Below are 25411 nucleotides of genomic sequence, written 5' to 3'. Positions count from 1 at the left end.
ATGAAAATAAAAAAAAAATGCATACATGATATTAATTATATCTTTAAATTTCATAATACATCAATTTACTTTCATATTAAAAATATGAAATTAAAATGGATTATTTTAAATATAACATTTGACATATTATGCACTAGGACAGTCATTGTATGCTAGTACGCTGAACTCAATATTTTTTTAAATGCTGTAACTATTCTTTTTTTTTTTTTTTTGATAAAGTAAAGCAATTTTAGTGGATAACAAAAAATAAGTATGAAGATATTTTTGATCAAAAGCATAATTTGATTCTCTTTGTGATTATTTCATTACATTTTTAGTATGAAGTATTCTTTTCCAAAATTAGAAATGTATAAATGACTAACATGACTCACGAGCCATTCAATATTACCGTATTTCTCAGTAACAGCAGCTAATAAATAAGAAATTTTGAGCAAAACTTCTTTGTGTGCACTTTTATTACATATTATATTTTAATAGTTAAATTTATCTTTTTTTTAATCAATATTTGCACAATAGATTAAGGTCACTCGAGTGAGGTATATATTATGTACATGCCGGTGGTCAATAAATGTAATCTCTTATATATAGGTTATATCTCTTATGTATATGTATGTTTAAATTATTGTTAAAATATACCACGATTACATGTTAAAACAACCATTTACTAAAAAATAAAGCATCAAATCATATATGCTTAAAAATATATAATATCACATATGCTATGTTACTATAGTAATATGGAGAAGTAGTGTAAACTAATTTATACAAATATTTTACAAAAAGAGCTTTATTTAAGTAGTTTCGCTACTGGTATTATTTAGAGTTCAGTCAATTTCACTTTAAATAGTATACTGTTAAAGAAAGGCTTAAAAGTGTGTGGATTATATATTCAGCACTTGGCTTTAAACAAGATAGTGAAATGTGATGTATTATATAATACTGTAAATATTATAGAGCTAAGATCAATCGTTGCATTTGCATACAGATGTTGAGTAGGTATAAGGTAAAAACGCACTAGTTAAAATGTATTTAATTATTTTTTTTGTGATTGTTGACAATTTTTATTTTCATTTATTAGAATCTATGAATAAAATTTAAAAATACTTTCCTATTGCTATTTGCTAGATCTAGATTTTATTTTGTATCTATATATATATACAATTAATTAATGAGAATAGAATAAAATAAAATAAAATAAATTAATAATAAATTATAAATATAATATAACTCGTCATGACTGATAAGTTAGAGCTATAAATAAAATACAAAAAAAAAATATTTTTATTAAATTGTATTTAAATTTTACTTTTATGTACTAGAAATGTACGATGTAAATCGATATTATAATTTTATATTTTTCACTAAATGATAAGCTACACTATTATGAATAATACAATAAATTAACACAGATAAATCATTCCTAATAAAACTAAATATAAAAACTAAAATTGTTATTAAGCGGATGAACTGATATACATTTGATGAATACTGAATACTTATTACGTGAGCATTATAAGATGTGTGAGTTACATTTAAAAGCGTCAATATAATTTTATAGACTACCAATAGTTAATAACATTGAGTGAATAATAATAATTCATATTATGTTAATATGATCAGTATTCAGTGGTTGTTTTTACACAAATCATTCGTTTAAACTTTAAACTATTATAAAATATGACTTAAAATATTTCCATGTTATTATATCTATAAAATAAAATAATGTACTAATTGAACAATATAATGTTTCTTTCCGTATAATTTTTAATGGTAGATGGATGATATTATTGGGTTTATAATACAAACAAATTACATAATACAAGTTTCAAAAATTATTAGATAATAGCAGTTATAATAAGTATTAAATTGTTTATATATTTAAAATGTACCTAAATAAACACTTTGATCAAAAATAATTAATTTTATTGTTAAATTAATATGTATAAATGTGTAATAATATTTATTTATTAAAATCATTAAGTGAAATAAAAACTTGTTTAAAAAATATATTTTTTCTGTGCATTAAATATGTAATAGGTAGTATTTTTTTTTAACACGTTTAGGTGATAAAATATTAAAAAGTTTTTTGAAATATATTTTATATATATACTTTTGTTCACATTATTAAGAAACCGATGTTTAAACTTGAAAGTTAAATAATTAAGGATTTATTTTAGACATAGAAATCCGATACGTTGACTATAAATCATAAATAAAACATTTTATGAATATCATAATTCATAATTAAATGACTTAGTTTTCATGGTCTTGTTTTTAATTAAAACCATTTATTTTTAACAATTATTCATATTTATATGTTTTTATTTAGAGTGACCTAATCAGTTAAACTAGTTAAAGTATCAAATATCAATCGAATAATAATTATTATTATACTTTAGTATTGATAAACGTAAAAAATCTAAGCAGTTAAAAATTATTTTAATTATTATTATTTTCTACATATTAATGTGAATGCGATATGAGATTAATTATTATTATACTGTATTATACTTCCATAATATTTATATTGTATATTATCTCGAGTTATAAATCTATACAGTTATTTATACAGCCATTTTCAGTAACTAACTTGATTTTTTTTCTATTTTTGATATTGATATCAAGTTAGTTAGTTATAATTAAAAAACAAAACCTTTAACTCAATATGATATATTCTCATGTTTCATGCCACTGGATTGTTCAATTGTTACGCTCTTGAAACTACGGCTGTTATAATATTTTATAATTTTAAAAACATGAATTGTAGATTTTAAGTAAAATTTACTTAAATGTATCAGCAAAGATATAATTTTGTTTAATTATTAATATTTAATATAATTTTTATTTTCTAATAAAAATAAGGTTAGTTTGATACTTTGATGTAATTAATGAGTCATTAATAGAGCTATTAAATAAAATGTTTGTTAGATAAATAATTAGCTAAATAAATGCATTTAGTATTTGACATTCAACAATAATGTAATTATCTAAAATGTATTTGTACTTAATTGATAATATGTGTTATTAGTTGTGTAACTATTTAATAAAAATTGCTCTTTGTTTTCTTATTCAATAATAACATAACACTTTTGATATTATATTATGCATTATTACAAAACATTATTCTTCATATAATCATATTCAAATGTGTTTATTAAACATACATAATGTTTTTATTCTTTGTAATAATTCATACATGGGTTATACAATATTATTGTGAATTATATGGCCAAGATATAATTTGTGTTTCTATATCGTCATTATTCAGATTTGAGAATATATTTTGTTGTAGAATAAATAATTCAAAAGCAAGTGTAGTGAGTCCAAATAAACGGCGAGTACAATTTTTAGATTTTCAAAGGATTATTCTACCTTTGATGGACGAGTGATTTTATGTTAATCGAAACCACCCACATTCAAATTTCAGTGAAAGAATAGTGTGCAAGCTTAAATACGAATACTACAAAATATGTAAATTTATAAAAAAAATAAAGGAACAGTGTAAATCTAAATTTGAACAGTTACCACGTATAATAATTAAATTATGTTATAATAATTTTGAAGATGCTGTGGATGATAATATAAAATCGTACCTTTGATACAACGCCACCACAATTACAATTTTTGATTTTTTTTAATTAAGGCTACAAGAAGAAAGTTATTTTTTTTTTCTATAAAAGAATATATCGCTAAAAGTGGCAATACAATCAACTTGTTTGTAATAATTTTTTGTCAGTATTGAATTTATTAATTTTTGCAGTAAAATAAAAATAATACCATCATTTTTGACTCTTTGCTCTGTTGCATAGTTGAACGTTTGTTTTATTAGTTAAAATGAACGACCCCGACTATGCCATATTTTGATTTGAAGAGTTTCTGCTTAATGATATTATCAACTGAATTTCAATATACGAAAAATTAAAAAATAAACTTTAAGCTTTTGATATGCGCCTACACCATGTTAAGATAAAATCTCGTTGGTATACTAAACAAATATATAATATAGGTATATAGATATATTTTTTTTTTTAATAAGTAATAATAATTATAATATAAACATCCGACAACAAACAGCAAAGGTCGACACGAAAATCACATGACACGTTTGCACGTTCAGTACACTATATAGGTAAGTATGAATAATATAACACGTGAAAGTGGTTTTCCTCTTTCAGCATCTACCGCCGCGCCCTTCGGTATGATTTTCGATCCCATAGGACGATCCCATAGGTTACGTAGGTTTGAATATTATTATTATTATTATTATTCTATATTGTTTTCACTGAACTATTTCGCTCAGATAACACGTCACTGGTGGTGGCGGAGGCGGCGGCTGCGGACGGACGGACAATCTGACGTATATAAGACACGGAAACGGACCGGTCATTCAATGCGCACACAGTCGTTATGTGCTCAACACATTATTATAATATTATAATAGACCGAGCTCGCAACACAGTCCGTGTCTCGTATGCTGCCACTGCCGTCCAAACGACCGGTGCTCGCTCGTTCTGACTCAGTCCGTGAATTTCGGTTTGATTTTCGTGTCGGTCGAGTTTTACGTTTCCGTTCGATTCGTTTTTTCGAGTACGGTCCGACGCGACGTTCGTATTTTCGTATTTCACGTGTGCGATTTAGTATGTGCATTTAAATATTAATATTATACTACACACACACACACATCCGCATAAATAATACATAACCTCGGTAAAATATATCACACAGACTACTTCCACAAGTAACACTCGGTTGTCTAATCCAACGCACGACGGTCAGCGGCGATCTCCAGCAGACTACAACACAAAATATGGACGACACGGAATCGTGAGTGTAACATTTCATCAACGCATTTTTTTTTTTTTTTTTGTCATTGTAAAAGACTAGGTGTTCAGTGATTGTTATTCCTTTGAAAACTAAATAAATAAATGTTATATATCATCATGCATCGCACGTTTTATTCAATCATTCAATTTTTTGTTATTCATCCCATCGAATATTCTATTACAGTTTCAGATAGTTGTTGTATTTATTTTGGGTTTCGTTTTATTTGACGTTGTATAATACATGTCAACTTTAAAAGACTGTTATGTATTTCAATGTGTTTATACCGATGCGTTGTGGTCAACTGATATTATACTATCTGATTGGCGTCGAAGTTTTTCGGATAAATAATTTATTTTTTTGAATACCGTTTGGATTGCCTTTTAACGTTTGTGTGTTATTGCCACGTACATTATTCATGTGTGTACATGTAAACCATAAATCAGACATAGAACTGTGAACCAATGTTATCGACTTTGATGAAATAATAATAATTGTTACACTAACCTTCAATAAATCATTAATCTGAATATGTGATAAGTTTATAAACTTACACATTGTTACTGTGTAGACATCCAATAATATGACTAGTCATAATATTATAATGTTATTGTGTTTTATTCAAAACGTTGTGTAAGTATTGTTAATTAGATATTATTGACTAAAACATGTTATTATATATGTTGCGTTTATAAGAAAAAAAAAACCAAAAAATTCCGATTATCGTATATTAGTGAAATTCAAAATTGACTTTCATCTAATTTACTAACGTCTCTTGTCACAAAAGAGGCTTCAGTTCATCATGAAAAGGATTACAGAGACAAAGAGAGTGATAAAAAAAATTACTTCAAGGAGTAAAGGGATAAACGAAACGATAAAGTAGTCAGAGAGGGGCTGAAATTAAAATTTAAAAAAAATGAAATAAGCGAGAATCTGCAGTGTCCACATACTCATAAAAAATAAATATAATACGCGTACTCCCACTAGAAGAGTGAAGTCCTTATAACATATCCTCTCCGACATTACGTAGTGGAAAAATTTTGAAGTGCTAAAAAAAGAGCATCATTTGTATCCTTTCTAAAAAACTTTCGAGATTTCGACTCACTAGCAACGGAATATAAAGCTCGATTCGGGGATAATAGTTTTTTTCACAAGTTGTTGAATGAAAATTGACATAATCTCTACGCCTATTCTTTACATTGTGTCTGAGATACATAAACGCGATAATAACTGAAACAAAATACAATGGTTGTGGTCATAATACACAATCAAACGGTTCTTTTAATGAACATTTTAAACCTACAAATAAAATATAATATACATTACACGTGAAAATGTCTATTTAAAAAATGATAATGGTAAAAATACTATTAACTATTGCGAGTCACCAATAACAACTCTTATAATAGTCGATATAATGTGAGCTCGAGCTAGTTGTCCCATATTAATAAGTATATTAACAATACAAATTTTCACTTAAACAGTCAATCACTATCTCACGTATATAACGACTTATTGTTTTTGTTTTTACGTATTTTTGAACTTACTAAAATCAAAAAAGAATTCTGGGAATTACTAAAAGTTTAGTTACTGAAAGTTTATTGGTACTAAATTGAGTAAAAAATTGTCTCCTTTATTTTTCAAAGTTGATATATAAAAAGTTTAAAACTCTTAACGGTTAAAACCCAATCTCGAATGTCATATTACAAAGAGATTTGTGAAACGTTTTGACAATGTTGCGCGTAAAAAAAACTGTTTTTGACAGTATCGGCTTTATTTTAAAACTTAGAATAAATTGCTATTTCTGTCTTCATACAATAGTTATTGAGATGTTCACATCTGCGAATTTATAAGTTTTGGATAACGCTCCGTAATGATTGTACATTTAATAACAAATACATTTTTGAACACGACGTCAACGAAAGCTTTATACGTGGCACTTTTAACAAATCATGTTCAAAATCGAAAATATTATAAACATTCACATTTATTAAACAATTTAAAAGTTTTGAAAATTTCAAGACAATTAGATCTGTTTCAAAACTATATAATATAAAATATTATCAATTTTCTTCGAAAATATAAACTGAAACACATATGTGCGTACGTGTATCGACTTCAAGACGCGAAAAGAACGTTGATAATAATCAAACAATATTATGTAGGTACTTGAAACGAACGCCAAATTCAATTCGTTGACTTTTAAAACGACCGTGGTAAAAGTTAGATATAATACAATAGTTATTCTTGACGGTAATAAAAACTTATAATGTCGGTAAAGTCGCATTTTGGACTTAAAGCGTATTTCCAAATTCTCCGACCGCAAAATGAAAACAAAAAAAAAAAAAAAGTTTTAAAAGCCCAAAATAAATCGATCGCAGAAACGTTACCACTTTGATAGGTATACGGCGTAGATATAATATTGTTGATCATCGCCGTAATCATCATAACATTTTTACTATAAGAACACTATATATCTATAATAATATCATAACACATAAAGTAATCGCGTATTTTTCGTGTCCACAGATCGTGTCCGAAATGCGTTTTCGACCGTTTGCCACCGGAAATGATCCGTTTCATATTCCGGAAGCAGTCCACGGACGACCTTCTGCAGGCGTCGGCGACCACCGACCGGTTGTACCGAGTGGCCCAGCATCACATGTACGTGTCGGAAGGCGCGCTGCTAGTGCGCGGTGGCCAGGACACGGCGGCCACGGTGACGCGGACGTACGACGTGCGGAACGTGACGTCGCTGTACCTGGTGGACGTGTTCGACTTTGACCGCGACGTGCCCCGACAGCTGAGACGGCGCGGCGACGACGCCGAACCCGACGAAGGCGGTGAACGGGGCGACGACGACGACGGCGGCGGCAGTGGATGTAGCGACGACGAATGCAGCGACGGCGAATGTAACGGCGGCGACGAGTGCCGCCGGACGTCCGCAGCGTTGGAAGTGTTGCACGTGGGCTACGGTCGCGACGTGCAGTACGCCAACCTTCCGGCTGACGGTTTGCGCCGCCTGTTGTCCGGCGTCCGCGCCCGACGGGTGTGCTTCAGCAACGTGGTGATGACGGCCGACGACGTGGCCGACGCGGTGACGGCCATGCTCGAGGCCCGCGGCCACGTCGACGACTCGGACGAAAACAACGACTTGGACGAAGACGACAGCGACGGCGACGGCGACGACCGCGACGAGGACGAGGACGAGGTCGGCTCGGCGGGCGACGACCTCGACCGACGGCCGCCGGTGTTGAGGTGTTCGCACGATCGAGCCGACGACCGTCGCGTGGTCGAACTCATGGACGCCGTGGAGCGAACGTGCGCCGGTCTGCTGTCCGAGTTCAGGGTGACCGTCAGGCGGCCGGCGCCTCACGCGTACGCCGTCTACCCGGTGTCCCGGTGCGGGAGCGCGGCCGACTGGGACGACGCGACCAACGCCGCGGACGCCTCCGCCTCCGTGGCCGCAGAGACGCCCGAAGACTTGCTGGCGCTCACGGCGGCCGACTGTTCGGGACTGGGACCGGCCGCGTACAAGCGGTTGGTGCCCGCGTGCCGCCGGTTGCGCCGGTTGACGATGAAGGCCGCCCGGCAAGCGGACGACGACGGGTTCGCCGCCGTGGCCGGGATGCCGTCACTCCAACACTTGCACGTGGAAGGCATGTCGAACGTCACTTCGGACGGTCTGCTCGGCGGTAAGTCCAAACTTTTCTATTCCGCGTATCTCTCGAACCGTCGTCAAACGTCATATTATAGGTTATAGTCGGCTCGAAAACTTCCCCAACGACTGACGTGTGATGGTATGGGTGTCGGTCTGAATATTCTCAATCGTCTAGGGGTCTTAACTCAACAATCGAGAGTGTGAGAATATTCGATAATGACGCACGAAATAAATAATGTGATGATAACGTTAGGTTATTATTTTTTAGGTATTTTAATCGAAATTAAAGTGATAACACGTATATTACACGACGCTGCGGGAGAGAACCGTAGTAGATTATTATTAAACCGGTGTTAATTTTTCGAATTTACTATTCAAATAAACTCCAGAGGCACGCGGGATAAGCGGAATGGTTATTAATATTTAAATTTTGTTAATTGCGTTTTGACTCATAATCTACGCCCGTCCTAAATTAAAGCGGAATAAATCAATTTAAATACATTTGGACTCTGAAAAAATCGAAGAACTTATCCGTTTTATATCACCATGTTTTTCGAACGATTTCAGATTAATAACGATAATTATTATTATTCACGACTTTCACCGGTGCTAGAGGCACTAAACTATAGTGTTCACAACCGGTGTTTTTGTCTTGGTCGTTCAAATTGCTGGATAATGATTATTTTGATCACCTATTATCGTTCATAATTCGATTAAATATTATTTTAAAGTTAACTTACAAGCCCCCAACATTCGAAATTGGGTTATATTGAAAAATATACATTTGTTATGTTGTTCCTGCAAGTAGGTTGTATAAAAATAATATTGGTGTAGGTACGTATTATTATTATTACTATTTCAAAACTAGGTAGTGCAAGATGAAAGAAAATTACTTAGCTTACACTATACATAAATTATGAATTATAGGTATGTATATTTTAGCGAATTCGCGGAAATTATAGTGTTCATAAACGTCAAACGAAACGATTAATAATATTATTTTCTTGGTATTGATGTAACAAGTAGGTTTTGTTCACAACAGTTTTGTCTGGGAAAATATTTTTTAATTTTTATACGTACTATAAGTTCACTAATAATAAATAAACGTAACATTTTTATAGTACGAAAATTTTTGTTCAAAAACCCCTTGTCGTTTCCATACTACGCACAAAATATCATGCTGCAAACCGTAATTGAATATAGATTAATAAAAAGTCAAAATAGGTGTTTACGGGCCATAGAATTGCATTCGCAAAAGAATCTATTTATGGAGGATGTTTGGGATTGCATAAAAAACAAAAAATAGAAAATTGAATAAAGGCCATCGCAAATCGATTTTAACAAACCCGGAACTGTACTAGCACGTTACGAGTTCATCCTCGTGTATTACACCGATCGTATACATTGTGTATACCTACGCAAAGGAAGTATTTATATTCTGACTTCAAAGGAATCTTCAAAACCGTATAGGCGGTAGTCGTCTATATTCTTTTCGCGCACACTACAGGAAATACAATAGGCGTCTGTAATCTATATATTATTATATATTGAACATATTCGTTTCGAACAATAAGAATCGATTTCTGATGCACTATAATAAAGCTTATGATATATATGATATACAATTGTACAGAGTTTGTCTTATGCAATTTTATTCAAGTTATATTGTATGATATTGTTATTATTGTCCACAAATAATTTTTTTTTTTTGATTTTTATGTGACGTTTTATATTATAAGACTTATGAAATTACATAATATATATTATACTCAATTTCACGGTTGATAATTATTGATTATTGCTATTGTTAAGAATAAATGTGGTTTAAGGTAGGTTTAACATGTACATACTTAAGTTTAAAATATTTAATATAATTTGTTTAAAATAAATGTGGTTATGTACACAAATTATTCCTGTAAATAAAAGAAGAAAAATAGATATTTTTACTAACTGATAGTTATTTAAAGACGCAGAAATCTGAAAATGTATCTAAAAGTATGCGGGTAGTAAATTGAGATAAATTTAGTATTGCATTTTCACGTGCATTTATAAAGTATTTTGCAAAAATAAAAATAACAGATAGTAACCAATCAGTGTATCTTCTAAAACCTTAGAAATTTTATTTAAGATTAAGTAAGTTTTTTTTGCGAAACGAGTCGGTAAATCAGAAAAAAAATGTATTATTTTATTGTACGTGAGATTTGAATATTTTTGGGGTAGAAAAACTTCACCCCCTCCCCCTCAAAGTACCCATAATCATCATTTTTGTATTCACCACCACATGAACGTTGACGATATAATATGTTAGACGACACGGTAAAATAAAGTGTGATAAAGCAAATTTTAACTTATCGTCGAATTTTAGACAGTAAAATTTTGGTATTTGTCTAGGAACGAGAATAAAATCGAGAAAAAAGTCTAAGCTTTTAGTATTTCTAAAGTCAGTTTATCCTTTTTGAAACGTCCTGTCGTGTGATTTGGCTATGACGACGATGACGATGATATTAATATATTGTTAATTGCATTTTCGACGGTCCTTACATAATATATAATAATTATTGTTTCGTTCGTGTTCCAGGTCTCTTGAACGCCACCGGATTGCAGTCACTGGGCCTGGCCGACTGTCCGTACGTGACGGACGACGTGCTGCGCCGGATCGGCGAAATGAGACAGTTGCACAGTCTCCGGCTGGACCTGACCGACTGCGACAAGACGACGGCCGACGGCGTGACGGATATGCTTTCCGGATGCGAGCGGCTCCGCGAACTGGACCTGACGCTGCCGCTGAACGCCGGTTACGTGGCCGCGGCCGCGTCCGCCAGCCGCCTGGAACAGCTCCGCACGTTCCGGTTGACGTTCGAGCTGCTGTCGTTCCAAGACCACCTAGACGATCAGCCGGCCGACGACGATTGGCAACAGTCGCTGGTCGACGGTTTCCCCGACCGCGTCGAGTTCACCGTCCGGAAGACGTTCACCAGGATCACGGTTACGGTCGACTGATCGACCACGATACCACCACCGCGGTGACTGCGACCGAATATCACCGCCGCCTTGCCACTTATAATATTATGGTGGCCGATGTCGACGCGAGTACACACTCGAAGTCCGACGGCACACTCGTATCGGTGAACGAAAACGATTACTGAGATATTATTTTAGTACCCTAACCCCCAGACAACTCTCCGAGCAGGGACGCTATTTGTGGGTGAAGGTGGCCGGTGCTCTCTGACGCGTCTGTTTTTCCGCTTCGTAGGGGGCCCGCCGTAAAAATATTTGCATACACTCCGATGACCGTTGCATAAAAGTAAAAAAAAAAACTCATAATAATGTCAACAACAGAAAATTATTTATACCTATTTAATATACATATAATTGACGTATGTTATTTGTATGCACGACAAAAACCATTTCCGATTTGCAACTTTCCGTTTTTTTTTTTTCATATATAATCGCCTTCAATAATGTTATATAACTCTTCAACTCAATTACCGTACATACATAAAATACATATTGTGTACTAATAATATATATTATCCGTACATACATAAAATACATATTGTGTATTAATAATATTATCCGTACTTACCATGAAGGAGAACTGAGAAGTGATCTAACGACGAAAAAAAAAACTGGCAAGCTTACACGTTGGCACGTTTAAAAAAAGGCAAATGGCGTCACTGACTGAGAACCTTTAGAACTACTAGCTTATTAGGAGGTCTGTTTTTGACTTGTTAGGGTGAGAGTAAACTCTCATCCTTTTATGCACTCGTTACCTCTGTCGTCGTACGACAAGATATGTCATTGAGTTTGGTCGACATCGATATCGATTCTTATGCACGTCTGATTTCGATTTATTGCCGAGTGTGCGTTCACCGATTTTCGCGAGATTCGAATGCTGTCACACACACTGAAGTGCATCGTACGGACTTACATTTAATGTAACCCATAAAAAATGCACAATCATTAATAATCATAATAATATAGTTATATCGTTATCGTTATCGTATATCCATATTACTTTATTATATTATTCATACTCACTCCTACATAACTTATATTATTTATCTTACTTTATAATACCTACTATTGTCTTGTTATTATTATTTATACTATTTATAAAATACCGAAACTAGTCAAAAATCAAAAATAGTTGTTATCGATAATAATAATTATGTTTTGTTGATCTTAACGTTATACGTACATATATATATTTTTTTATTCTACATATTGTAAATATTATAGTCATTATGAATGGTTTTTTATTTGTATTGAAATATATTTTGATTCCTGTAAAACGACTTGTTGTTCTATTTACGTCGGTAGGTCAACCGACAACGAAATAATATGTACATTGCACATAGTTAATATTAATTTATCGTATCACGAAATTATCCTCTGTTGATTGTACTTTGCAACAGATAAACTTAATACCTCCTTTGCATTGCTCTATACTCTATAACGAGTTCAATAATTATATTATTAATTCAGTCAGTCATTTTATACCCAGTACCCACTCACACCACAATTTTAATTTCACAATAGTACTATGTACTGTAAAAAGTACTATGTATCTGTGTGGTAATTCAAAACATATGCAACCCGGTTTCAAGAAATGTTTATTTAAGAATACATACCTATCATTTAATCAGAATTGGTTTATTTATGATTTAAATTTGTATGACATTTTATGACCATGTTTTCCATATTATGCACTTGTTTATAGTTCAATATAAATAATAAATGTTTTGATTATATTAAAGATTGGTCTTGTATCGTATATTTATAATTATACTTCGTTATAGTACCGTAGACCTAACCTAACCTAACCTAAACCTAATTGACAATACGAATTTTTTCGAATTGTTGAGTAAATGGATATAATATCTAACATCTAATAGACACGTTTAATTATATTAATATACAATTTATTCTATCGTGTGGTACCGGTCGCAATTGTTGGTCAGATATTCGATGTGACTATCAGCGAAACGCGTCGCTATGACATTTCGTTGCACAGGTAGCCTAATTCGTTTTCCAGTTAAGTCTTCTCGATTTTCAAGCTGTCCCTTTTCGACTTCATTTCCGCCCGAACGGCATTAATTCGAAATAATTATTAGTTTTGCACGTATAAAAAGAACCGTCTAGTAAATAATGTATAACAGGTCATGTTGAAGGATGGTTAATGCAAGGATTTGTCGATGAATGATTCATATTATAATTTTATTATACATTGACTTTGAGCAATGTTAATTGCTTTTAGTTTAGATAATAAACTAACAGACAATAATTTTAAAGAAATAATAGTAATAAAAAAAATTAAAAATTACACACATTTATTTGTTTGTTTTCATAAAAAGTGGATGATTAGAATAAATATTCAAATCAATGTAGATAACTAACTATATTTATTATATTATAACATATTATCTATGTCTGTTCTCTGAAGTTCATTATCTTGGCAAATATACAATAATTGTTGTTTTAATTGTATTTTAATATGTTTTTTGCTTGTTTTTGATATGTTGATACATTTTTTTTTTCTATATTGTAGTGTAATATATTTTTTGAGTACTAAGTTCTAATATTAGTACGTCATGCACAACGTACGTAAGTAATGGTATATAAATATCATCTAATTATAGATAACATTTTTTTTTTTTTAATTTCGACTCTCTTTGACAAAATAAGTTTTGCCGAGTAGCTAACGAATTATATTGAAAACAATATAAATTTTTATTTTTATTTTAATTCATTAAGCGAAGCTATTGATAATACTGAAATTAAATTACAGTAGGCATTATATAAAACAAATTAAATTTCTTCGTATGTTTAAATACTTCCGAGAATAATCAAGATCAAATTTATTACCAAACGTTAAAAGATTGGTAGTTTATAATGTAATTTTTATTTTAGAACATTAATTTGTTAAAACATTTTGGGCATCTTGTAACTGAATGCATCGAATATATTTATCTTGAAACGGGTAAGATATAGAAGTTAAGAGCACATAATGGTACCTAATATTAAGTTATATAAGAATCGAAAGGTCATAAATGCACAGTTGTCATAGAGCGAAGATAAATTAAAAATATTAGGAACATTTTGGTATGAATCATTTATAAATCTGTAAATATTAAACACAAACTTTTTTTTAATAAAACTTCGGTTGCGCATTGTTTTATTTTTTTATAATTTGATTATTATATTGTAGAATCATTTAAGAATCATGTACATAACAAAATGATCTCTAAATGCATTACTAGATTAAGATTTAATCTATTGATAAAGTAGTTAAAATAAATTGTGATTTTTATTAAAATGTCGGTATAGTGCATTAATTCCCATTTTATATTACGAAATTATTGCTGAACGATTTTAACCATTCTCTAAGGCTAGTCATGCCGTTTTAATTGCGTTTTTATTTGTTAATATAATGTTAACTAGCTTTGCATCGTCATCAAACAAGAACAGTTGTGAGTATTGAATGACGTAAAGGAGATAATATTTTATAAAAATAATAAATAGGAGTGTTTTTAGATAAAATTTAATCACCTTAGGCGATACCTAAGAAATATTGAATAAAATACAACGAAAACACGATATCAAAGGATTATTTAAGTCAAATATCTATAGTTTTTAGAAGAAGATTTTATGGTTGATTGTATTGAGTGTTTTGACAAAGTCAATGAAAGTTATATCTGTTTGAAAGTTGCAGTCAATGTGTTGTAAAATTATATTTTGGAATATTCTTATACGGAATTTAAGTGAAAAATCGTATATAAATAATTTGTTATTTTTACACAAACAATTATTAATTTTAAAGCCAATGGATAGCTTCACCTTTGTTTAATATATTGCATGAATTGTAATCATCTCGTCTGCGCGGCGTTATAAATTTACTTCCTAGAGAATGAATACGACCTTTACATTTCATTTTTTTATATTGGTCACATTTCAATATGGACTTTTCTTCGGTTCCAAATTTTTCAAAAGTATAATACATATAACCGTTATAAATTAATTTATCTTTGCCTTTTTCACTCTTTATAAACCCCATTATTATAAAATAAAAAAACAGTTAACACACACAATATCGTAATAGCATGGACTATAACAAATGCAAGTATGTAATGACAAATTGGAACGACCATTGGAATATAGATGACGATAAGTCGATAACGATCGTATACGCTTATCTAAGTTATTGCCACGCTAGTTCAATTATCTCATGTGTACATCATATAATAGTTTATAAGATTATTATATCTGTTAATCACATTGTAAATTGGATTTACTGTACGTTATTTAAAAACAAATAACAGTATTTGAATCTTCTGAAATAATAAACATGAAACTCGGGTGTGTATATTAAATATTAACTATGTAATTAGAATAATAAAACAATTAAAAAACTAAAATTGTTCGTTTGACGATCAATTATATTGACGATCAATTCACCAGCGACCAATTCACCGACGATCGAATGTTTGCGACCAATTCACCGCGATTTCACCGTGAAAATTATTATCGGTAAATGGTTAACTATGACAACTAAATCTACAGCCAATCTAATGTATGCATAGGAGATGGACGTATAATATAAAATATATAATAATAATAATAATAATAATAATTAATAATAGATAATAATTTTCACATTAATAATGTGAATAGTCAAATAAACTGAACTTAACAATCAACTGTTACTACGAAATTACAGGACTGTTAAACAAAAATAAATCAAAGAACTTAAAATTCATAATTTAATACAATATTGAAATATTTAATATTTGTATGTTATATGATGAATACATTTTAATCAGACTCGCACATTATCCCCTACCAAATTATTTAAAAGTAAATATACCAACCTATAATTTTAAATTTTAGTTTTCTGTAAAAAAAAAGTGGTTAAAAAGAAGTATATTTTTACTAAACATTAAATCCTTTGCTAATAAAATTTAATATTTTATATATTTTTAGCAACATAAGCTACATAATTTAAACAGCTTCGTGTTTTCGACAAATTTCGTTTAAGTTTTAAATTCAAACCATTATGAAAAAAATTACATGTAAGAACAACTTAAATAGAATCTTGTAATAAAATATATTAAAGCATTTTTAACTACAAATAAATATTTGATTATAGGTACATCAATATAAAAGACGACAATGACAAAGAACTTCAATCGGTACGAAAATTTCAAAATATTTTGAACATTACATCCAGTGTAGAAAATGGTAGTATAAATGTATGATGAATAAATTAAATATGTACAGTTATTCATTTTTGAATTAAAAAAATATAATATATTAATATCAATTTTGTCAAAAAATATTTTTGAGTAAAAAGGACAGTATGACTTTCTTTTTTCGGTTTATTGTTATTAAAAATACTAGGAATTTTGTTCTTTTTGATACTCAAGTACTAAAATATTAAGATCAAATTGTTTATCAAAAACTTTCATTAATATTGAAAATCAAATTTTTATTTTTTTATCGTATAGACGTATAGTACATACCGGTAATTTAATGGCTATTTATGCAGTATTTCCGTCACATAACTCCCATCATGGTGCACCGAGAACTGGTGTTTGATAAGAGCAGGCTTCTAATTATGTTTGAGTTCACGCGGTGTTTGTTTGAGTCAGTATCACACTTTTGACGGATAATGGTATCGTGGAAAAACCGCGAAACCAAAAATGCGAATGTCAAAATTACGACGACAAAATAGCTAGCATAAAATAGCTTGTTCAAAACAACTCAAGTATATTATTTTTAAATTATAATTATTATTAAATTATTATTATTATTATTATTATTATTATACGAGTTTAGTGATACATTAGTGTAAATCAGTATAATTTATATTTGAAGTGATAAATTATTGGCATAGCCTTTAAATCATTTACAATAATATTCTTTTCATACATTGTATTTGAATTTCAAAATTCTTAAAATAGTATCTTGATAATTTTTCTTTTTTTTTCTTGGGTTTTATCCTTTTATATATTGCTTTACTTTCATTTAGCGTTAGTCAGTTCTCGTTTGAACACCCTTCTATAAGTTTCCGAAGTGTTGGGCGACACAATTCAAGTAAATTATTAAAATCACGATTCCAACCTATATAACATGCGAAAATCTATTAAAGATACATTTAATATACACTGTCGCTGTCGAATAATATGGTCGTATCTAATCCACCTATTTTATTATTATATTTTGTCTGCAATATTCAATTACCCAGCTATAAAACTAATTGTTATTAAATGTATACTTATAACTTATAAGTGGTAATATAAATACAAATAAATAATAAGAATAAGAATTTTAAAATAATATACTTTAGTTATTTTGAACATTCACTGTTATATCTTTTAGCAGTTTTATGCTTAGCTATAGAATTGCCGTGGATATTTTGACATTCACTTTTTTGGATTCGTGGTTATCACACAAATAATAAAGTACTTTGGGTGTTTTTTCTAAGCCATTATGTTTTTAACAACAATATTTTTTTTTTTTAGCGCCAATAATTTCAGATAATTGTTTAGAAATGGGTACTCATTTATATCATATTTTATGAATTATTGAATAACTTTTACACATACGGATAATCATAATAAAAATGATTAAAAATTCATTAGTTAGAAATAATTGAAAATCTTTTTATTTCGTCATTTTATTATTATTTGAACATCCTGTTAGTTATGTAACCTTAATTGTATATGCATGACAAATCTATGCTCATTAACTTTTATACGATTTAATCACCTATAAAAACAATGGTTATTGGCTTCTATGTAAATACACTTGAAAGTTGAAACCCACTATTCTTAACATTAATCTTACATATTTTATACTGTTTATTTTAAATGTTACTTTTTCATCATTTAATCAAATGTATTAAACCAATATAAAATAAAAATCACATCCATATTTTGATTTTTACTTATTTAGTATAGTATGTCAAAATTTCATAAAAAATAAAGTGGTATGCTATATATTATTATATATAAATAAAATACCTAATTATAATATATTAATAAAACATAAGTTACTATAGTTATAATATTATATTCAGCAACAATTGGTGTTAATACAATACATCATACATTTAATCGTCATACAGCACTTTGTTCATCTTCAGTTGGTTATTTAATTAAATTAACATATATGTTTTGTATTATATAACTTATTTTAATGTATATTTGGGATGGTCGATGTCAAAAAGAAAAACAAATCAGTGGATAATAATATATTTCTCTTGTTATCGTTTGCTATATTATTCATGTTATATATTATGTTCTATGAATATATAGGTGTATAGCGTAGAGTGTATATTAACAGTCAACAATTAAGTTTAATAAAATAATCGAAGAAAATTAATAATTGATTTATTAGTTTTTAAGTATCGATAAGTTCTAATGAGTTTCACTAAGTTGTGTGTTTATATTATATTTTAAGTACTATACATTTTATAAAATATAAATTTTATAATTATTTCAAATATTAAAACTTAAGATAAGTAAATTTTCATAGAAAATTCAGAATTTACTTAGTATTTGTTTTGTATATAAAATATTATATTGAGTTGTTTGTATTTTCAATTAATTCATATTTTAAAATTTAATTAATAATAAAATATTTTAGTTGTTAAAAATCAAAAATAAAAGATTTAATTAAAACTTATTTTGTAAAATATTATATACTGTGAGGTTCATGAAAATTAAAAATGTTTTCCACATTTAAATTTTTTAAACTTTTGTTGAAAACCCGTCTCACTCCTGCAATATGCCAAATATGCTAACAACAGTATCACTAATTTTAAAAATAATCAAAAAGTTAGGATTTTTGAAACATTTTCAATGAGAGTAATGTTTATGAAATTATAAACACTTTTAAAGGCGATAAGTCTTAAAACTATAATATATTATAAAAAAATATTATTTTAACTACATTTGAAAATACTATCCTGGTACAATTAAATTAAGTATTCCGTTTTTAAAACTTTTAATGGTTTGTATTATACATACGTAGTATAAATCAGGAAAAAATATAATAATCGTTAAATTGAGCGTTCCTAAAAATCCCGGGTAGTTGATATAACTATCTGATCACATATTAAAATATTAATATGAAGTAGCTAGATACTCGAAGTTCAAACAATTTGTCACTTACATCTATTACATGGATATTATTATTAATATTACATCAATTAAAGAAATTTGTTGATATAAATAAATTCAATATGATTAAATATATATGATAAAGAATAAATAACACATTAATTTTTTTAATTTTTAAAAATTAAAAATTAAAAATTAACTTAATTTAATAATGTGATATCTTGTAACAATATTTTATTACTATTTATAATATTCATATATTTAAATTTACTTTTTCTTCAAATATTTGAATTACTTAATTATAAAAATTTTAATTTAAACTAAAACTTTTTTCATATTTTCATATTAAGTTAAATGTATTTATATCGAACATGCATAATTCACTTATATTAGAGACTATTTTTTTTTATAAAAAATATTTTATTGTGTTGCTATAAAGATCAATATTTTGTTATTTTCGTCAATAATGCGTTCACACAATTTCGAAGTAGATTATAGATATTTTATATATATTTTTTTTTTTTTTTTAATATTATTTAAATCACTTCTAAATATTTATATTGTTTTTTGAAAAAGATAAACAATGTTAAACAATTTTACACATAGATACGTCACGTGATTAATAATTTTAGTTGGATATGATATGGGCTATAATATATTAAGTAGTATTTGTACATTGGACTATATATACAATATATATTTAGTATGAAATATAATTTAAATTCAAGGAAATAACTGAGAGCAGTAAAGACATAATATGATATTAATATTATGAGGATTAAAAAAATTAAACAGTACTTTTTGATTTTAATTAGAGGGTAATAATAATAATAAAAACATTGAATTACATATTTTAAATGTGTATTTGGAAAAACCCTTTTCTAATATTAGATAAAAATTCTAATACACATTGTTGTATTTTATATTATCGTTATAAATAACTAAAATATTTTTACTTAAATGATTACATTCAAGATCAAACTTTAATTTATTATAAGAATATGCATCTATACATAGAATTTAGATATGCAACTTACAAAAGGAATATCTAGTTGAAAACCTTCAAATTCAATATGATATCAAATTATAATATTACATAAATTAATCAATGATTAATTACACATGACGTATGTATTTGGAAGTTAATTAAATATTCAATAATATTGTCATTCACGGTAGATATAACAAATTGAAAGTTTACACATATTGTAGACATTGCAATGGTGAAAAATAAAATAATATTTGAATTGGATATTTTATGCAAATAGGTTTAAACTTGTATGGTAAATGTTTAAAAATGATAATCTTTGATTATGTCTTTTAATATGATAAATTATAAATTATAAAATTTTAAATAAAATAAGAGTTTGTCATATAACTATAGAAATTTGTGATATTTGTAATATTAATATAATATGGAACTTCTATGATATAAATCAGAAAATTATGATAAAAATATGCATTATATTTATTTATTAATTTATTGTTTATATACCATCATGTTTTAAAATCGTTATTAAATAATTTATTTTGTAATTAAAGCGCTACTGGCTAATCTTTTGCATTATGTATAAATAGTTAAAAGCTAAATTTAGAGAACTATGTGTAACAGATTTGTTTTAAACTAACAAAATATTTATTCCAAATTCAAATAAACATCATATGTTTTTAAAATACAGACTTCAAAATATTTTATAGCCACACTCAAATTACATAAGGCATTTAGAATTATTAACACTATAGGTATGAATGTAATGGCTAATAAAAAAACTAGATATAATATAAACCAGTGATGTAAAAATGTCCACTGGTTTTATATAAATACAATATTATAATATGTATTATTTCTGACGCATTCGATTTGTTCATATTAAAAACTAAACTGAATATTGAAATGTCAGTATTTAATATTTATAATTTTTTTTTCTTATTTTTTTAGAATATATATGTTTCATTCAATAGTTTTGTATTTTAATGTTCTTAATGACGAATTACATCTATATAGAATCTTTATAGGTCGTTAGACAGTAAATGATGGAGAAACAGTTTGATTTTTTTCTAAATTTCTCAAAAAGAACTCTACTCGTTGGAAAAAAAGGGGATTTCATACAATCCTCTAGAAAAGGAGTGCCCATTAATATTGGAGACAATAACTATAAAACACTGACAGCATTTACTTTTTAAGAATAAATAGAAGAAAAAGCTTACTTCTTTCATCACAGAAGATAAGAAATTTGAAGTATATGGGCATAGTTAAATTTAGGCACTTCTTCTTGTCTGTAGAGAGGTTTCTTACTTATTCAATGCACGAATGAAAAAAGTATGAGATTTTTACGTGGTTTCATTACGACTGCAAAAAACAACCATTAGAATATGCAAATTAAACTTCTGATTTTTTAAAAAAAAAAGATTCGTATTGTAGTCCAATTTAAATTACCAAAAACAGTCTCACTGAAACAATTGGCTGGAGTAGATATTTTAAATAAGAATGAGTTCTATGCATTTATGATTAAAAAAATACAATGCTACTGACATTTTTTCATCAGGTAATTTATTTATCAATTACGTAGGTAATTGCATTTATATTTATTCGTTGTCAATTATAATTTTAAAGGTTTCAATCATTTTGTTTATAATTTATTATTAAAATCAATTATTCTTTTTATTTTAAATACTGTATATTTTTATTTATAATGTGGTTGACGGCAGGTTACTACTATATAGTAATATAATAATGCGAGTCATGCAATTAAATGTATAGTTATAACTTAGATTGATTAAAGTATCTTTATTGGAACCTACTATGCAGCAGAGCAATTTGATCAATTTGTTTTATTTTTATTTTTATTATAAAACCTACTAAATTATACGATAATTTGTTTTCCATTAAAATATATTTGAAATAATTATATAATAGAAAAACAAAAGTAAGATTGTCTGTATAAACTTTGTTTTTCAGTAAATGGTCTTCGTTCATGATTCAATAAAAATTTGATGATATCGAGTGGAAAAAGTTTCAGGTACAAAACTTTTAGTACTAAACATAGACAATTTCGCAAAGTACAATTTTCCGTGACCAACGAATGAGGGAAATGTAGAAAAACCAGAAAATGTTTTTAAAAACATCGAATTGAATCGGGATGTTAAGAGTTTTTGGCGTTTTGCCAGTTGCTATAAACAAGAAAAAAATCTGCGAGCCCTAGGGTTTTTCTTTTTTTTCTATTTTGTTATAGAATAGTGGCAAGTAAAATCGCCAAGAATCTTTTTTTTCAACTCGTTTCTATCATTATCTTTCTGTTTCTCTTTTTCGTTACTTCAATTCCAATAATTTTACTCTTATATCAGATTTTTAGACCCTTAGAACCATAAGCTACTTATCGTATTTGTCTATGTTTATTCGTAAGATGAGTGATTCAGAACAAATCAGTGAATTTTTATTATAATCCAAGTGTAGTTTTTATAAATACCAATACAATATACAATATACCAAAAAAACATTAACTTTTAAATCCAAAATTAACTTCAATATATATGTTAACCATTATTTCATTAATATTGGCAATAAAATAATAAACATATTAGACTTTCTAAAATGTTTTATTTATCCCTGCATATTAATATATGATTCAGAACAATTGAAATTTAATTTAATACAATTACTTAGTACACTTTATATTTAAACTATGTGTTAAATCATTTAAGTTGGGTAAGATAAAAATTATCATTAAACTGAAGTATATAATTATGATGGCTTAAGCGAGGAGTTTCTACTTTTTTCTCATTGAATCGCTGAAAACATGGAGAACAATATCAGCATGATGTCCCTTCACTTGAAAAATAGCATTATATTCTTTAATACATAAGAATTACTTCTTTTAGTGCTTAATTTTTTGTATTATAATACAAATAAAATAAATAATAAGTGGTTTCACTTAAAATTCGAGTATGTAATTCTAAATTGAATTAAGAATATATTTTATTAGAATATGTTTTTTTGGATAATACTAAAAGACATTTGTACATTTTAAATTAATAAAAATTTTCGTATTTTCGTATACGTTAATTTTATTGCGAAGTTTACATAATATGGGTAGATGCGGTGATTTGAGCCAATTTTATTACTAGAAATTTGGGCCCCCGATAGGAACATTTAAATTTGGATGTAATTTTAGACAAAATATAAAAATATAAAATGTATTTTGCGCCACATCTAAAAATTAATCATGGTAATTTACACCACAATAGACAACAAAATTAAATATATTATTTGGCGCATACTTTTAACTGAATATTGATGTATTGATTATATGAATTTACCAGCTGATGAATTTATCATATTGAGGCGGCTTTACTATTATACTGCCACGTTACCGATATAATTTTGTTGTGTTTTACTAATGAAAAGAGGATGATTACTATCTAATAAAAATTATCAATATACTATCGAAATATAGAACAGTATTAAAAAGCAATATCGTAATATCCACATTTAGTACAATATTAGTTGAATGCCCGCGCTTTCGCATTGCACATTTCAGTAATGTATACAAATATTTTTGAAATTATTAAATATTTTGGATACAAGGATTTGTTATTATTTTCAAATTTTAAGTACTTATCTTAAATTTCACGAATTTAAAAATTATTCGATACAATGGTATATTAATGTCAGAACTTAAATTTCAAAACTGTATACATCTTTAGAAAATATTTTACAAATAGTTGAAATTCTAAATGAAAATAATGGATATAATCAACAAAATATAAGCATAAAATGTATTCAAATGAGTGCAAAAGAAAATGTATGGAAAATCTGTTCATTAAACCAAGTAAGATATTATTATTAAGAGAAATTTCTAAAAATGTATCTAATTAGCCTAAAGTGAAATGAAGCCACTGTTTTAAATAATAGAAGAATTGTATATTTTTTTTTATTTTATATACGTACAGTACTTATTTTTAGTTATTTTAAAGTGGCACAAATTAAAATTTGTATATTAAGGTGAAAAATGGTATAGATTACAATTATTGTAGGTACGAGATAGCGCAGATTACACAATGCCTTTTTTTAAATGTATGTAGCGTAAATTATAACATTAAAAAGTAGAACAAATTACTAAAATTAATTTTTAGGTATACCTAGTGAAAATTACATGTATATTTATTTATTGTTGGTTGTTTTTTGCAAAGTCTAATTAAGTCCATAATATTATACAAATATATTTATGAATATTTTGGTAGATACCTACCAAATATACCTGTATCTATAATACAAGTAAGCAAAACATATTGTGATAATAATATTCAACAAACGCTGTTTTATTTTTTTTTTTTAATCAAAAACATTTACCATACTTAATGTCTAATGTGCAATTATATAAAAAAAACAGCTATTTAATTTTTCTTCCATTGCTGTAAGTCTTTAAATGACCACCCAATTACTCTCACAAAATATTTATCTCAAACGATTCCCGGCAATCCCTTCCAAAATTTTGAAAATAAACTGATATTTTTACCAACTCAATGCTTATTTATTTTATAAACTGTTGAAGAATCCTTAGTGAACTGCTTTTTAAAATCATGTTTTTTCTATAGTAAACTGTTCTGTAAATATCACTTAATTCTATCATATTTAATTTTTATGGATGTTATAATGGAAATAAAAATATAATATACGATTTCCTTTATTTAAAAAAGTCAAATAAGAAAATAACTGTTTTATTATTATGTAAATATAATGGAACTCTAAAATTATTTAAATATATTATTAAAAAAAAATAAATAAATAAATAAATAAGAGAAA

At 28.1% G+C, this 25411-nt stretch overlaps 1 protein-coding gene and 1 long non-coding RNA gene across 3 annotated transcripts; both read left to right on the top strand.

The window, feature by feature from the left end:
• The first annotated feature begins 4374 nt into the window (after positions 1-4374).
• On the top strand, positions 4375-12777 carry LOC114127687 (uncharacterized). Its single transcript, XM_050201993.1, has 3 exons — positions 4375-4824; positions 7351-8516; positions 11061-12777. Exons 1-3 carry the CDS (start codon positions 4808-4810, stop codon positions 11480-11482), a joined length of 1605 nt encoding a protein of 534 aa, XP_050057950.1. The 5' UTR covers positions 4375-4807; the 3' UTR covers positions 11483-12777.
• A 1458-nt stretch (positions 12778-14235) lies between these two features.
• On the top strand, positions 14236-22685 carry LOC126550436 (uncharacterized). 2 transcript variants are annotated; one of them, XR_007604521.1, is made up of 6 exons: positions 14236-14465; positions 16203-16339; positions 16466-16554; positions 16632-16734; positions 16990-17249; positions 22568-22685. It is a non-coding gene; the product is annotated as an uncharacterized LOC126550436 (long non-coding RNA). The 2 variants fall into 2 exon arrangements; XR_007604520.1 differs by lacking the exon at positions 16203-16339.
• Positions 22686-25411: the final 2726 nt, after the last annotated feature.

Source organism: Aphis gossypii, chromosome 2 (assembly GCF_020184175.1).
Source record: "Aphis gossypii isolate Hap1 chromosome 2, ASM2018417v2, whole genome shotgun sequence".
Taxonomy (NCBI): domain Eukaryota; kingdom Metazoa; phylum Arthropoda; class Insecta; order Hemiptera; family Aphididae; genus Aphis; species Aphis gossypii.
This window is presented reverse-complemented; position numbering and strand designations above follow the sequence as displayed.

Bases quoted from the DNA above. Each gene is read 5' to 3' on its own strand.
- LOC114127687 (XM_050201993.1), top strand. The intron at 8,517-11,060 runs GTAAGTCCAAAC...TTCGTGTTCCAG, and splicing joins TTCGGACGGTCTGCTCGGCG to GTCTCTTGAACGCCACCGGA.